Raw genomic sequence first — 17,092 nt, 5'->3', positions numbered from 1 at the left:
CACAAAGATTTACATGTACCTCTTCAGAAAAATATTCTATCTGGTCAATAAAGTGATCTAGTCAATAGAGTAAGGATTATTTTAATTACATATGCTATTTAATTATAATATATTAGAGTTATGTGAAAATAGTGACAAGAAAATGTATGACAATGTGATTTAAATTTAGGTACTTTAGGATGGATGTGGTAATATAAGTGGATTATTTATGGTTAAAGGAGGATGCCTTAAGGTATTAAAATTCTATTATTTTCTTTCATTTCTTTCTTTTGTTCTCTTAAGCACATCCCCTGGGATACAGCTGGTACTTAAGAAATACCTATTGACTTGTTGACTTTATTGAACATCATGTATGTGTGGGGCACCATACAAGGTGACATTTGATTATTTCAGAAGCACCATCTTTAAGCCCTATCAATCTCCTTCCATGGCAAATTCTTTAGAATATGATTCAACAACTCTTGTTTCCCCATCAACCTTCCCCGACTTGTTTTTAACTCAACAGGTACTTTGCAGTGGCTGGTTTTGAGTTCCATAGTAACAGATTAAATATGCAGGGTTTATTTGGAAATCTATTAGTATTTATAAAAATTCAAGATGTTTTCCTAGAGGATTCCTAAAATAATTAATTGTCTCTTGTTGCACAGTGTCCTAGTCTCTATTGACAGCACCATTTAAAATTAGGAGTCAACATAAAACAGAATTTATTGAGGCGAATAGTTGACTTGCTTGCGAGACTTCATTGGTGCCTCTGCTCTCACAGTCATGTTTCAAACAAGTTGTGCTTCATTTTGACACAGGGTCATGAGTGTGTCCAGGTATAATTTGGTCTGAAGTGATCATGAAAGTTTGATTTACCCCAAAGTCTGATGACTCAGTCAGATGAATGGCCAGAAAATGGATTGGGTTTAAAAACCCTGAGGATTCAGGACTTTTTGGATTAAATCAGAAACTTTAGTCCACCCAAACCTTGAAATAGTTCAAACTGATCAATTTCCCAGTGTCCTTTTAAATTAAAAATATTCTATGGAACTGAGAGTTACTCTATATCAAAATATATATTTCATGCCCACACTGGTCTGGATCACCATGTTTGAAGATAATGAGGAGTGCAGCTGGCTTTTGGAGGTAGGGATAAAGGCAGGAAAAGTGGTCAGTTACGTTCGTAGGGTCTACTTGGTGTTGAATTATCCTTGAATTTAAAACCTGAGTTTCTCTCCTTCATTTCCACCACTTGCTCATGCAGTCACAATTTTCTTTCTTTGATATCTATACAGTGATGAGTAAAAGCAGCCTGGAAAAAGCAAGACGTACATTTTTATTGTTGCTGTTGAGATGCCTCAGGTGTGTCTAACTCTTTGTGATCTCATCTGTTTTCTCAGCAGAGATACTAGAGTGGTTTGTCATGTCCTTTTCCAGCTCATTTTATAGGTGAGGAAACTGAGGCAAACAGGGTTAAGAGACCTGTCTAGGGTCATATAGCTAGTGTCTGAAGCCAGATTTGAACTCATGAGGATGAGTCTTCCTGCCTCCAGTCCCAGCTCTCTATTCACTGAAACACCTAGCTGTCCCAAGATGTACATACAAAATCTGGATAAATAGTGGTAAGGAATTGACCATATTTGTCCCTGAAAAATCAGTATAATCTGACTTTGAAATCAGGAAATCACAGAATTTGGAGTTGGAAAAATCCTCAGCAGCCAACTTGTTCAGCCTACATATGGCTGAGATTTCCCCTTAGAATGTGCCATTCACGTGGACGGATGGCCAGCCTCTGCTTGAACACTTCCAGTATGAAGAATCACTCTCCCCAGAGGCAGCCATTCCACTTTGGGATAACTCTAATTATTAGGAAGTCTTTTCCTGACATCAAGCTTAAATTAGCTACTACTTCATTTCAATCTGTTATTCTTCATTCTGCCCTCTGGGGCCAAGTAGACAAAGTCCAATCCCTTTTGACACAAATCTCCAAGCTAAATAAACATTCTTGATTCTTTCAACTGAACCTCACATGACATGATCTGGAAGGCCCTTCACCACCTGGGTTTTCCTCTTCAAGATTCCCGTTTTTTAATATCCTGCCTAAAATGTGGTTTGCATAAGCAAAAACAATACTCCAGATGTGGTTTGAACAGGGTAGAGGACCATGGGATGCTCACGTCCTAGTTCTGGAAAATCTGCCTCTTAATGTAGCCCAAGATCACAAAAGCATCTCTGGTTGCTGTATCATAGTGTGGATTCATAATTAAGTTTAAATTCACTAATACCCACAGATCTTTTTTAGATGAACCTCTGTCTAGACATTGTGTCCTCCATCTTGTATTTGATATTTTGTACTTTGATTCTGTTACCCAATGTATCAGTGATCCCTAATGGTTTTTGAGTCAAAATTCTCCTCTAGGGAGCACAGTGTTGAACTTGGTGTGAAGAAGACCTGAGTTCAAACACGTCCTCAGATACTTAATAGCAATGCAACCATGGACAAGCCATTTATCCTACCAGCCTCAGTTTTGTCTTCTGTAAAATGGATAGCACATACCTCACAGGGTGACCGTAAGAACCGAAAGAGATAATGTCTGCAAAGAGTTTTGCAAATCTTAAAGCACTATATAAATGCTATTTTATATTGTAGCCTTACCCTTCCATTAGTGAAGTGACAGGTGGTACCATAGATAGAGCTCTGAGCCTGGAGCCAGGAATTTTTGAGTTCATATCTAGCCTTATCTTAGACCTTGGGCAAGTCATTGAAGTCTGTTGGCATCAGTTTCTTCAACTGTAAAATGGGAATAAAAACAGCACCTGCCTCCCAGGGTTATTGTGAAGATTGAATGAAATATGTGTAAAAGGTGCTTGTCATACTGTCTGTTACATAGTAGGTAGTAAATAAATGCTTGTTTCCTCTCTTGTTCTTTCATACTTTAATGTTACAAATTTGATGAACATCCCATCTGTGCTTCTCTTTTTTTTGTTTGTTTGTTTTTTTGCTTTTTTGGAGGGGGAAGGCAGGGCAGTTGGGGTTAAGTGACTTGCCCAAGGTCACACAGCTAATTTTGTATTAAGTGTCTGAGGTCAAATTTGAACTCAGGTCCTGTTGACTCCAGAGCCGGTGCTCTATTCACTGTGCCACCTAGCCGCCCCTATCTGTGCTTCTTTGTGAGTCACTGATGAAAAAGAAAATGTTCATTAGCATACATCTCCATGTTTACACCCTTCATTAAAGTCCTGCTCCAGGGCCTTATTACTTGTTTGGGTGAAAAAAAGGGTTTTACCAATGTTGCAGAGATTCTCACAAATCCTACCAACCTAGAAAATCTTTGTGCCTCAAATGAACTGTGTATCTATTGTAAAATGATTGACCTGGTTGTTTATCTCCAGGAGTTTTATTACCAGACAGTCCATTATCAGAAGGCCTCCACAACTGCAAAATTGTCTATGAAGGTTTGGAGGGATTGCAACAAACTCACATCAAAGAAATCACAAATTAAATCTTATTGAAGTAATTTTGAAATCAAATACTTTTACATGTTTCAAAGTAAGACTCAACTTTGAACAGATTTCATGGAATGTATGAACTTTCAGATGAATTGCTATCTAGTCATTTGTGCTTTTGAGGCTGATTTTTTGGGACCTAAGTATAAGACTTTACGTTTATTCATTTAGCTAGATAGAGCCCAACGTGCTGTCTTGTTGAGGCCTTTTTGGTCTCAATCATTCAGTGGGTTAACTTTCCTTCCCAGTTTTCTGTCATCTGCAACTCTAAAAAGCAAGCGATCCTTTCTTTTCTCCAAATCACCGATATAAAATGTTATATAGTCCAGGGACAAACATGTTTCCCTATGTAATAATTCTTCAGTCACCATCATTCGAGGTGCCTTTCAAATTTTCCCCTTCCTCTATTTGTCCTTATCAGAAACTTTGGGTTCTAAGTTCAAGATTCTATGGATGAGAAAGCAAGAACTTAGTGAGATAGAAAAGAGCTAGTGGTGAAACTGAGTTTCATGATCTTGCATCCTGACATTTATTTTGTCTCCATATGGACAGTTCTTTAACTTGGGAAAATGCGTGCTTAGTTGAATTCATTAGAACTTTGTCCATTAAGGAAGGTGGACTTTAAAAAAATAGCTGCTTTCAAAGCACTAAAAATGTCTTTTGTTCCTAATATTCAAAGAACACAAGAGGCAGCATGGAAAAGGGGAGAGAAAGCAAGCCTCTTTTGTAAGGAAGGCCTGGGTTCAAATCCTCTCTCTGACACATATTAGCTGTGTGATGCTGGGCAAATCATTGCATTTCTCAATGGTCCCTGGGGGCTTTCTAAGACCATCTGTTGTAGAGGAGGAACTGATTGGTGCTGGTGGAGGGGGTTTCCACATGGTGAGTACCCTATACTATTGATATTGGAAATCTAGTCCAAAAAAGAGTAAATAAATCCAGACAACAAAGGTTGATTTACCTTCATTTCCACTGACTTGATGGTGGTTGGAGCTTTAAAAACACATTACAAAAACCTTTACTGAGATTACAGAAATTATTTGTCAAGATTAATTTGAATTTTTTTAAAGCTATGAATCTTTATCCTCATAACTCAAGGCACAAAGACAACCCCCAGGCCACACAGTTTGGTGGATCTGTCTTCCAAGGTGAGCATTGTGAAGGGTCTTTCTCTCCTGAGGCATTTTATGGCTGGTCAGAGCCAGATGAAAAGTCACCTTCTCAGATCAGCTCCATCTACGGTACTTTTAGTCACATGGTTTTTATATGTAATGCAGTGAGACAGAAATACGTCACTCCTGGCATTTGAAAAGTCCAACTAGACCTTTTGTGAAATAAAAAAAAACAATAACAACAACAATCTGAAAATCTCGAGCAGTGAATTTCTAAAAGAAACTCAAAATATCTCCACTTAGGCTCATTGTTATCTGTTCCACTAAGTCTGGGGGTTTGGGAACTGGAGGAATCAGATATGTCAGACAAACAGTAACAGAATAGTGTTCCCTGTTCCAACAAGTCTTGGAGATTTTCAAAGAAGCTAGGCTGAAGGTGGGTTCATCATGCTTGCTGCCTAATTAAGGAATGATTTGTTGAACAGCTGACATGCACTTGGTCTGCCTCCCCCATTCCTTTGGCATTCTGGATTGTTCTATGATTTGCGTGAGCATGGACAATTAAAAAAAAAACCCAACAACTTGGAACTGCTTCACTTTTGTCTTCCATAGTCTATCTTCCACAATATATATTTTCTTCCATTGTATACACAGTACCTGACACATAGTGGGGCTAGGGACTAGATCTGGGTTTCTCTAATATTAAAGAAACTCTACCAGTAAAAGTTGATGCTTTCTTAGCAATAAAGTCTTAGAGCTGCCTTGGGCACTGAAAAAGAGATAAATGATTTGCCAGAATCACAAAGTCAGTATGTATCATATACAGCTTCCTGGCTACAAGCCAGTTCTCTGTCACCTACTCCATACTACCTTTTCCTGGTATGTAGTAGACATGTAATAAATGCTTATTGGTGTATTTATTGATTTCTAGTGGAAGCTTAAAAAAGAATTCTCTTTATGTGAGTTTTTTGGTAATGTGCCCATACATTCATTGTCTATCCTGGAATTAACATTCTATGCCATCTCTTACCAGAACAAACTCTAAGGAGGAAGCATTTTTTTAAACAGGAACAATCATGGCATCATCATTGAGTAAGCATTCAGATTCAGCAAATCTCTATCCAGTGTTTATTCTGGGCCTGTTACATTCTGATTCTTCATAGGAGTGCATTTCTAATGTGGTTTTCTGTTATGCAGGACTAGAGAGCAAATACATTCAGTCTTTGGATGAACCAGTCACTTAGCTTTGCTCTGGGATTTCACAAATTTTTCACCTAGATCATGGGCAAAGGGACCCAGGCAAAGGAGGACCCCATGTCAAAGATCCTTGTAGGAGCAATTCCCCTTTCAGTTGGATTAGAAGCATAGGAAAGTAATTGGCATTGACCAAGGCCTCTTCTGATATGGGGTAAAATAAATCAATGCTGGATTATAGGTGGGAATACTAGGTCTTGTTTGTGAGCATGGCAAGCTAAGACTGGCCTGGGAGGGACTGCTTTGCAAGAAAACATGGCAGAGATGGACCCAGGAGATACAAACATACAGGCACCAAGTCTACTTGACAAAATGCCAGGACCTTTGCCCAGCTGGTTGTTTTATCCTGAGTCTCTTGGTATGAAGAACAGTGGTTTAAAGTTGGATGAATTAGAGACAGCTGAGATGCTTTCTACCTCCAGGCAAAAAAAAAAGTGACTTAAAAATAATAAAGAATTGTGTGTGGGAGAGTATGTATATAACCATCTCATAAATGGTCCATTTATAATTTATCTAGCCTTGATTCTGTTAATGAAGCTATTATTCAAATAGAAAAGGAGGGAAAAACAAGTTTCCACTTTAGAGACACACTGACCGACATTGTTTTGAGACTCAAGGAATCAAATGTGTTGCACAAACAGTAAAAAGAGAATGAATACTAGGGCACAGCTGCTCAGCTGCACCAAATGCGCCTCGCTGGGCTGGCTGTTTAGCATGCATGACACTCGGGACCAGGAGCCATTGTTGGGCAGTGGGGTTATCCCCGCCAAGTTGCACAGAATATTGTAAACATCCACTGCTCTGATTGGAGCTGCTCTGAAGTTGGGCTTGAAATCTGAAAGGGAAATAGAAAGAGTCTTTCACTTCATAAGCAGAGAGAGAGATGGAATTAACATAGAGAAGTTATATTTTTGGGCAGTATAATCCTTTGGGATAAAAACAGCAATGCTATGGACAAATCCCAATGAACTAGCAGCAGATAAGAGGGTGTGTATATATGTATGTGTGCGTGTATGTGTACAGACACATATATGTATATATACAGCAGATAAGAGGGTGTGTATATATGTATGTGTGCGTGTATGTGTACAGACACATATATGTATGTATACACACACATGCATATTGAATATTTTACAGAGTGGAATGGTTTTTCATAATATGTTCTTACATTCTCTACAATTTTGAGTTCTTTATGGTTGGAGGAGGTGAATGAGCATTTATTAAGCACCCACTGTGTGCCAGGCATAAGCACTTTATAGATATTATCTCATTTGATCAATTGTGAAATGATAAAACTATGACTCCATCACTGAATAGTGTACTCCCATTGTAGATGCTCTCACTTTGTGCATTATACTCTCTTTAATGTAGGCAGCTAGGTAGTGCAATGGATAGAGTACCACAGCTGGAGTCAGAAAGGCTTAGCTTCATGAGTTCAAATCTGGTCTCAGACACTTCCTAGCTTTGTGACCCTGGGCAAGTCACTTAACCCGGTTTGCCTTCGTTTTGTTATCTGTAAAATGAACCAGAGAAGCAAATGGCAAATCACTCCAGTATCTTTACCAAGAAAACCCCAAATGGGGTCACGAAGAGTCAGAAACAATTAAAATAACTGAACAACAAACAACAACTGTCAGTAGTTGGTGATGTTTTTCCCATTACCTTTTTAAAAAATCAGTAAGTCTAGGATTCTTTCTGTGCTTTTGGTATCTTGTCATCTTTTAAATACGTTGTAAATTGGGTTCTCAGTCTGAATCCTTCAATGCCCCTTATATTGTATCACCTCCAGCTTGGATATTCTTTGTATATCTTTGATTCAATCTGGTTGCTTTTATCATCTTTATTCCCCTTAGCACCATTTCTAACTCTTATATAAGGAGCTCTAAGACTGTGATATTAGGGTCTGAACATGGGTTCCGCTATCTTGCATGAAGAAAAGAGTTTGTGGTAATAATTCTTGCAGATCTTTTCCATTTTTCTTCTGTTTGTAGTCTTCCCTCTGTTTTCATCCTTGAGTACTATTAGGTTGACTTGGCTTAGTTGGATATCTTGCCAGGCGTTCCTTAGGCTGGTTCTACTCTCTACTGCTTCTCTCTACTTCATGAGTCACCCATTATCCTTCTTCATAAGATTTTCCAAATGAGTTTGCATCCTAGCATGTGGTTGCCTTTGGCAGACATCACCTCACTCTTTGGCAAGTAAGTTAAATGCTTGCTGACTAAGGCATTTTTTTTAGCTCTCTTGAGGTTTCCTTTTTGTAGCAATTAATTTTTGTTGGTTTGACTTCTAAATGAAATGATTCTAGTTAATATTGGTGTTATTTCTGTTATCTCTTTCCTACTTTGGGATTTCAAAACCCTGTTAAAATAATTCAGGGTTAATTCTTTTCAGCGGAACTCTATATCTTTTTCTCATTACTATTCTTTGATCTTATTAATTATAAATTCTGATCTTACCTCTGAAGAGTAGATAGTCTGACTGTGAACAGACAGATGACTCAGGGATGACTTCCATGTCTGCAACATCTCTTCCCATGTGTTAAAATGTCATTAATTTCATTTTTTGTAATGCTGCTTGGTGCTTACTATATCCTACCAATTGTCAGCCAATTAGTTTTTAAAGAAAATTCTTCTAACTAATCTGTAACTCAATTTATAAATAATAATAATCTATAATCTATAAGTCACAGTCTATAAATCTAGAACTCTCCCATTTCTCTCTCCTGAACCAAACTTCTCCATGTATTTCTCCCCATCCTCACCTTCTCCCACCTTTGCATCTAAGTCACTAAGTATCAGAATATATATTGATTTGATCTTAATAGTTCCACCAAATTCTTCATAGAATTTCTTTACTACTTCATTCTCAGTAACTCATGATAGTCTTTCCCCCAAATATTCATCAATAGTACCACAACATGATATAATATTTCTTGTAGCTTTGGCGTATACAATTAAATCCATTCAGACAACTCCTTTCTTTACATCTAAGGAGCACCTTCCATTTAACCACAACTCTCTTCTTTCTTCTGGTTTCATTTATAGTAAGAATGTCAAGATTGATATGACTCAGCCCCTCCAGCAATATGTCTACTCATGTGGTCTTTGGAAAAGGATCTTGTGTTCGTAGTACCAACAGTCAAATAAGAGTTTCTTGATGGTCTGAAAACTGATTCTTAGCATCTTGTGTTATATCCTGTGACTTTGCCACCATCACTGTAGAAATAAAAGGGGGTCCACACAGTCCTTTGCCATTTTGTCTTTCCCTGTTTCATGAGTTGCCATGGCCAATAGTTTTATCACCAGGAGATCAGTCTCCTGCTAATGGGTCTCTCCATGATTAGTTAGATTGGCTATCAGAAAACAGACTTGGTCTCTGACTAGTGCTATACTCAAAGTCTTTCCAGCATGTGAGAATTCATTCTAGGTCACCCTCCATTGACATAACCTTTGTGAACTCTGGGTCATTTCCATGCTATTAGGAGGCATAAGAGGAGGCCTTTTGTGGAAATATACATACAAACATATATCCATATGTATGTATATATATATTATGTATAATATAATATGATATGATGTGTGTGTATATAAAATTTAAACAAAGGTCTTCAGCACATTGGATAGATCTCCTATGAACAATTTATGGAAAGATAGGGACAAAAATGTAAGAGAGGTTGTGATTTGTATGGGTAGAAGGAGTAACTGCTTTGACAATATTTATAATAACTAAGTAAGAAACTTAAGGTTCCTCTTCCACAATCTTTTAGAAGCCAACTTTCCACTCTTCATCTCTGGGAAGAGAGAAAATTAAGCTGAATTGCTACTAAAAAGGGTTTTAAAAGATGTCCCCTTGCATTAGGGGATTCATGCAAATAGTCATCCTAGTCATTTGGCAGGAAGATTTTTTTTCCTTTTATTAATTTTTAAACTTTTTTGAAGCAAGAAGCTTTTTCTTAAAAATTAAAGTCCCCCCCACTACTCCTGCTGCCTATGAAGCAAATTTTAACAAAGCAACATAGATAGATAGATAGATAGATAGATAGATAGATAGATAGATAGATAGATAGATAGATAGATAGATAGATAGATAGATAGGCAGGCAGGCAGGCAGACAGGCAGGCAGGCAGGCAGGCAGGCAGACAGACAGACAGACAGACAGACAGACAGACAGACAGACAGACAGACAGACAGATAGATAGATAGATAGATAGATAGATAGATAGATAGAAAATAGATAGATGATAGATAAATTCCTGAATACATATCTTCATATTCAGGAAAAAGATTCTCATGCTAGTCATGTCTGAAAATGTGTCTCTGCATTTTTTAAGTTGAACACCCCTCTCGTTTCAATCAGGAGATGAGTAGCATGTTTCATCTTCATTCTTTTAGACTTGTAGTTTATCGTTGCATTGATTAGAGTTCTAAAGTCTTATTTTTCTCTATAACATAGTTATCACATAAGTTGTTCTCTTAGTTCTGCTCCATTTGCTCAGAATAAGTTCATAGAGGTCTTCTCAGTTTCATCTGAAAGTATCCATTTTATTCTTTCTTATGGAAAAATAATATCCCATCATATTCACATATTGTCTCTTCTTTAACCATTCCTCAATAGGAGAACATCCCTTTAGTTTCTATTTTCTGGCTACCATGAAAAGAGCTCTTTCTCTGAGGTGGTGTTCTAGTTGAGTGAAAGGATATGCGTAGTTTGGTAACTTTCCAGGATTAGTTTCAAATTGCTTTCCAGAATTCACAGCTGGATCAATTGAAACTTCTACCAACAGTGCTCTAGTGAACCTGTTGTTCTGTTGAACCGTCTGTCCCCTTCCTCTGTTGTCATCTATGCCAATCTGATAATCGTGTCATGGAAACTTAAAGTTGCTTTAATTTTCATTTCTCTAATTATTAGTGATTTGGAGCATTGTAAAAAAATATGATGGCATATAACTTAGAAGTATTTATTTGAAAATTGCCTCTTTATGTCTGTTGGCTGGTTGCTTATTGGGGAATGGCTATTTTTCTAACAAATTTGAATCAGTTACTTATATTAAGGGCATCCCAAAAAGACTTCTTGTGATTTTAAGCTTTAATAACTTCAGAAGTATGAATTCTATAATTTTATAAAAATATTAGAAAGGTTAATTATTAAATTTTAAAAATATTGATAATTTTCTTATTACAATTTAACATAAACACTGTCTTGTGCTCTAGTTGATTTTCTAACTTTGTAACTTCCAAATTATGTTTTTGTATTTTTATACTTCTAAAGTTATTAAAACTGCACCAATAATTTTGGGACACTTAGATAGGACAGCTGATGATTTCTGCACATTTATCTTATAACCTGCATTTTTGCTTTACATATGTTATCTCATTTGAGGCAACATATGCAAAGTACTTTGTAAATTTTAAAGTACTACATAAATTCTACCTTATTTTTATTGAGGAAGCTACTAATTATTTTCTTTCATTTGACACTCTAGGGTTCTCAAAATAATGATAATAGCTAACATTCATCATTTATGTAACAATTATTATGTGCTACTCTGCTGAGCACTTTAAAATTATTATTGTACTGAAAATTTCTTTTTCTCTTTGATTACCCTTATTCGCTCAGTTTCTTTTTCTTGCTATAACTAGCATTTCTAGCACTACGCACACTATTTCCTTTTGCCTCCTTTTTTCCTTAGTCTACTTCACCATTCCTCCTATTTTTCTTCTCCCAAGACCATTAAAGTAGAACAAACTCACCCATAGTCCCTCTGTCATTTTAACTTTTCTCTTTGACCCTTAAAGATATTAGGGTTCTAAGAAGACAGTTTCTTATTTTCCCTGTTAACATGTGAACAATTTATTGTCACATATTCCCTTTCAATTATACAAACATATGTATCTTTCTATGTTTTTCTTGGTGCCTGTATTACTGTTTCCATTTCTAAATATCTATTCAGTTCTGATGTTTTCATCAGGAATGTTTGGAAATCCTCTTTTCCATGGATTTTTCCACAATAGGATTATACTTAGTTTTACCAGTTAGATTATCCTTGGTTGCAAACCTTTATTTCTTGCCTTGTGTAATTTCATATTCAAACTCCCCATTCTTTTAATGTAATAGCTGCTAAATCTTGTACAATCCTGTTGATATTCATCATTTGAACTCCTTTTTGTTTGCTCAAAGAAATTTTTCTTTTACCTGTAAGGTCAGAATTTTGGCTATAATGACTCTTGGAGTTTTCATTTTAGGATTTCTTTCTGAAGGTGCTTAGTGGTTTCCTTCTATATTACTTTGTCACCTGGTTTTAAGAGTTGTGGGCAATTTTAATTTATAATTGACTAAAATATGGTATCCAGACTTTTTTAAAAAGGATACTTATAATTGTTTCCCTTCAGCCTTATTTTAGGTCAGTTGTTCAGCTGTTTTTGATATTTATTTGGTTTGCTTCTCTCTTTTTTTCAATGTTTTTGGAAGGGTTTGTTTTCATCTTATTGTATTGTCGAGTCTTTGTTTATAATCTGGCCCATTCTAATTTTTAGGGCATTCAGTTCTTGCACGCAATTTTCCACTATTTGTTCTAAGATGTCAATTTTCCTTGCTATTCTTTTCTCTCTAGCGTTTCTAGCATATCTCATTTCATTTCCTTGTGGGACTCTTGGAGTCTCTGTGGGTAGGGTATTTTTTTCCTCTGAAGTTTTACCTGGACTTGTTATGGGGTTGCTAACCTCTTCAGGGTTTGTTCCCTTGGTATCTCTCACACCAAGGCATTTCCTCATGATAATCAGTGTTTGCCTTCATTTGCTCATAGAGGGGCCTCTACCTGAATCAAGTGGGATTAGGACAGCAAGGGATTAATTGTGGGAATTAAGTGAACCACAGTGATTCCATTTTATGACTAAATTCTGGAGCTAGCTTAGTTTCTATTCAATTATGGGCCTAGTCCAAATCCTGTCTTGTAAGAAAATTATTCAATTATGAGAATTGGGAGGAAATCTTGCCGTATTGTTGAACCTAGCCCTGCATGGTATAGATAGAGATATAGAGATACACATCTAATCTAAAAACTGGTCTCATACTGATCAATTATTGTTTTCATGTTCCTCGGATTGTTTACATACGCTTGAGGGGAACGGGATACCTCCTTTTCTGAATTCAGGGAATTGTACCTGTTGGCTCTCCCCCTTCCAACTTGGAAAGTTCCTAATCTTTCCTCCAATTAGAAATCAGATCACCAATGTTATATCCTGGTTACCTGTTTCCTTTTAATTGATTGATTTTATTTGAGTAATCATTTTTAATACATAAAAGCATATTCAGAGTCCAGGGTTAAGCAGAGGGGTCTGGTCCCTCGTTGTTAAGCAATTGTCATGCATTGATTAATAAATCAACATGCTCAGAAGATCAAACTTTTATTTCCTCAGTTATTTCATCTTTCACTCATGATAAAAGTAAAAGTGTACCAAATACTAAGTCTATACTGGGACTAGACTAGATCAGACTAGAACTCCCTTTAGTTACTCTTGGGGATCTGCCTAGGGACTTGGTTTTGACTAGGGCCTCTCCCTGCAATAGGCACCTTCTGAGGCTTATGGTCTTATGGTCCTGGGCTCAGCGGTTCCTCCTACAGTAGTGTACAGCCCACCACAGGCTTCAGGGACAGTTCTATGTGAATTGTACATAGGGGTTTTAGCCTGCAGTTTATCTGGAACCACAAATCCCCTACTGTACTCTACCTGAAATGCCCTGAGACTGCTTGCTCTGCTGGGCCAGGGCCCATAAGATTGTAAGATCTTTGAGGGCAGGGATTATCTTTTGTCTCCTTTTAGATTTAATCAAGGTACCTGACACAAAGTAAGCACATAATAACCTTTGATTGAATTGAATTATTGAGACTAGGCAAGCCTCGGGTTCTGTTTCTGGGAGTGATTGGCTGGACCCTCTGCCCCCTATTCCCTGAGGCTGCTCCTTTTGGAGCTGGGCTTAAGCAAACAAGTCCCAGACTTGGGTTGGGTCCCTGCCCGGCATATATACAGCTGGACCTACCCAGAAGGCCCTAAATCTCTCAGCCACAGGCTACAACCTCAGGCGGGGTCCTTCTACAGCTTCGTGTCCAGGCAGGAGTGTCTAGACCACCCAGAAGGCTATAGGGCAGCTGTCTATGCCTTGTCCTCTGAGGCTTGGCTCTCAGCCTGCCCTGGCAATTAGTCTATCCCAGAATCCTTGCAGGACTCTAGGAGTCCCTCTGTGAATTCCTGGGTTGGGTGAAAGACTCTAGAGGTGATTCCTTTTATGGCCCAGTAGTGAGATACACCTCAAGTCCCATGGGAGTACTTGCAGGGGATCTGGGATCCATGGTGTCTTAGTACAGCATCATCTTCCCACATCCCCTTATTCACCCCTCTTCTCCATCCATCTGTTTCACAGTTTTCTGTGAACCAGAAAAGTCCAAAAGGAATGCTGGTCCCTGGGCCAGATGGTCTCTCTTATCATCATGGGGCTGTTCTCTTTGGTCCTGGTATTTCTAGATGGTTCCTAGAGCAAGTCCTATGAAATGTGCCCTGATTAAGAGCTGATGAGTAAGGGGCCACAGGTCCCAGTGTGAACAAATCCTGTATAACCCAAGCTCCCATCACATGCTCTCAATGGAGCTCCTGAATATTCCTGACTTTAGATTTTGGTTACAAAAAGAGCTGGAGTCTTGGGATGAGGATGGGGGACTTCTGGGAACTCTGATTCATAAGCAAACTGTTGGAGCTGGAAGGGTTAACAGAGGTCATATATGGCCAAGGATGATGCGATTTAGCTCCCCTGGCCAACATGTCAACTGGTTGGTCAGTGGAGAAAGATCTCCTGTTTCGAGCACCGACAGTCAAGTGAAAACTTGTCCATGGTCGAAAAATGGTGGGGTTCTTGGCACCCCTGTCTCCTTTCTTATTGCTCCCCCACTGTCCCTGCCAAAGCAGGAAGATGGAGGGTCCTCAGTTTACAAAGAAGCTACGATCCAGAGTGGTTTAGCCCAGGTAGGATTATATATTATATATAATGTACTATATATAATATATAACAATAAATAATATATCACATATAATACTATGCATTATATATGTTATGACATAACATTTAATGTATGTATTTTAGAGTATATATTTATAATACATAATAATAATAACTATGTATATATAGTAGCTTACCTGAAAGGTAGTACTGAGAAAACAGTGTGGTTTAAGAGAACCCCAATTCGAATCTTCTATTACTTATTCCCAATGTGACTTTAAAGCAAGTCATTTTTGCCTCTCAGGGGCTGAGTTTGCACATCTATATAATGAAGGATCTGGATTAGAGAGCCTCTAAATTTCCTTTCAGCTCAAAATCCTCAGATCCTAATAGGAGATCTGAGATTAGAACCCAGCTCCCCCAAGAACCTCTCCAGTGCTCTGGCCTCTGTACTCTGCTAGGTGGTGGAGGGTACTGGGTCTGAAGCAAGGAAGACCTGAGTTCAAATGCAGACTCAGACATTTTAGCCCTGGTTAAGTCACTTGACCTCAGTCTGCCTCAGTGTTGTCATCTGTAAAATGGGGATAAAAATAGCACCTGCTTCATAGGATTGTTATGAGCATGAAAAGATGAAAAAAAAAGTAAAGCTCTCATCTAGTGCCTGGAACATAGTAGGAATTAATCAAATGCTTGTTTCTTTCCCTACCCTTCCCTTGATCTTTTCTGCTTCAGAGTATACTGACAATTGGTTTGATTTTCTGTTTCATTCAGGTTTTTGAATCTAAGTTGAAAAATAAAAATACATATAAAACATATAAAAATACATATAAAACATGACTCCTTCTGAGATGAAAAACTGTACAGACCGGGGTTGTCACTGTTCACCTTGATCTGTTTTCCAAATGTGGCTTGTTGACTTGGCAGAGAGGCCACACAATTTTGACCTTCTCTTCTTGAATGTGGAGTTCTCTTGGATGAGATGAGGCTGTACAGATCAGAACCCGGTATCAGCCAAAGGAAAGCTGTCTTTGCAAACTCATTTTCCTTTTCCTTTTCCTAATCCTTGACAGGCTCTGGAAGGCCTCAGACCTCTCAGGCTGTATCTCAGCAACGGCAGGGATCCAGTCTTCTTACCTAAGCTGTAGGCACGCACCAGGATTCCAGCAGGCTGGGCCTTTATCTCAGAGCCCAGTGAGATGCCTAAGAAAGGCCAGCCTCTTACATTTTCTCTGGAATAAGCTAGCCAGGGCATAAAGCTGTTCAATCTTGCAGGAGAATTGAAGCAGGAGCAATCAGAGCCAGAAACTTGGCTTGTATGAGGTTCCAGAGACTTGCTCTGCCTGGAAACATTTTTGCAATTAGTTCTTTTGGAAGGGATTGGGGGAGAGTGAAGGATGGGGGGCTTGCTTCTGGCTGTGACTGATTGAAAGCTTTAGGCCTGGGGGGAAGATATGGCTGCACTTTTTTTTTTCTCCAGACCAAGTCTCCCCAGTGAATGCGAATTTAACCTGATTCAGCTTTGGGTATTTTGTTTCAAAAGGTTCTTGGGTTTGAGGCTGAGAGTTGTCCTGCTAAAGTGATGTGTTTTGCATCTTCCTTCCTCTTCCCCAACCCTGGACTGTACTCCATGTTTAGTGCAATCTTCCTAATAACTGTTTTGAATTCACGATCTATCTTTTTTTCCTCTAGAGAAAGTAATATTCTTGATTAAAATCCCTGGGGTCCAATGTCCTGTATCCACAGGAAGCAAATAGGGTAGAGTAGAAAGAATTTTGGAATTGGAGCAATATATCACTAACAGTGGGCATCTAGTACCCAACATGATCTAAATGCCACAGTCAGAGTCCAAGAGGTAAAAGAAGTTAGAGATGGCTTGCTGGGGGGTGACCCCTTCTCAGTTATTATTATAACTGACACGGCACTCTACAATTCACCAAGCACTGCAGATAAAGTATTTAATCCATTCCCACAAAACTCATATTAGGTAAGTGCTATTATTTTCATCCCCATTTTACAGATGAGGAAACTAACACCGAGGTCTAGGGTTCACAGACACATTTATTAGTAGAGAGGCCTTATTTGAAAATGAATTTTTGGGAGTAGATAGGTAGTACAGTGGATAGAGCACTGATCTCAGAGTCAGCAGGACCTGAGTTCAAAGATATTTAGTAGCTCTGTGACCCTTGGCAAGTCGCTTAACCCCAATTGCCTTTAAGGAAGGAAGGAAGGAAGGAAGGAAGGAAGGA

General features: G+C 38.3%; 1 protein-coding gene across 1 annotated transcript in view; it reads right to left on the bottom strand.

The window, feature by feature from the left end:
- Nucleotides 1-4,814: 4,814 nt before the first annotated feature.
- The window catches only part of ENPP6 (ectonucleotide pyrophosphatase/phosphodiesterase 6), a 187,487-nt gene continuing 175,209 nt past the window's right edge, over nucleotides 4,815-17,092 (bottom strand). The window contains exon 8 of the mRNA XM_069096385.1: nucleotides 4,815-6,690. Coding sequence (XP_068952486.1) covers nucleotides 6,476-6,690 — 215 coding nt within the window. The 3' untranslated portion in view covers nucleotides 4,815-6,475. The remainder of the gene's footprint in view (nucleotides 6,691-17,092) is intronic.

The sequence above is a fragment of the Petaurus breviceps genome, unplaced genomic scaffold, assembly GCF_028583685.1.
Source record: "Petaurus breviceps papuanus isolate PSGF00001 unplaced genomic scaffold, PetGlider_PUasm1.0 126, whole genome shotgun sequence".
In the NCBI taxonomy this organism is placed as follows: Eukaryota; Metazoa; Chordata; class Mammalia; order Diprotodontia; family Petauridae; genus Petaurus; species Petaurus breviceps.
The sequence above is the reverse complement of the archived record's forward strand: the minus strand, read 5'-3'. Positions and strand labels throughout refer to the sequence as shown.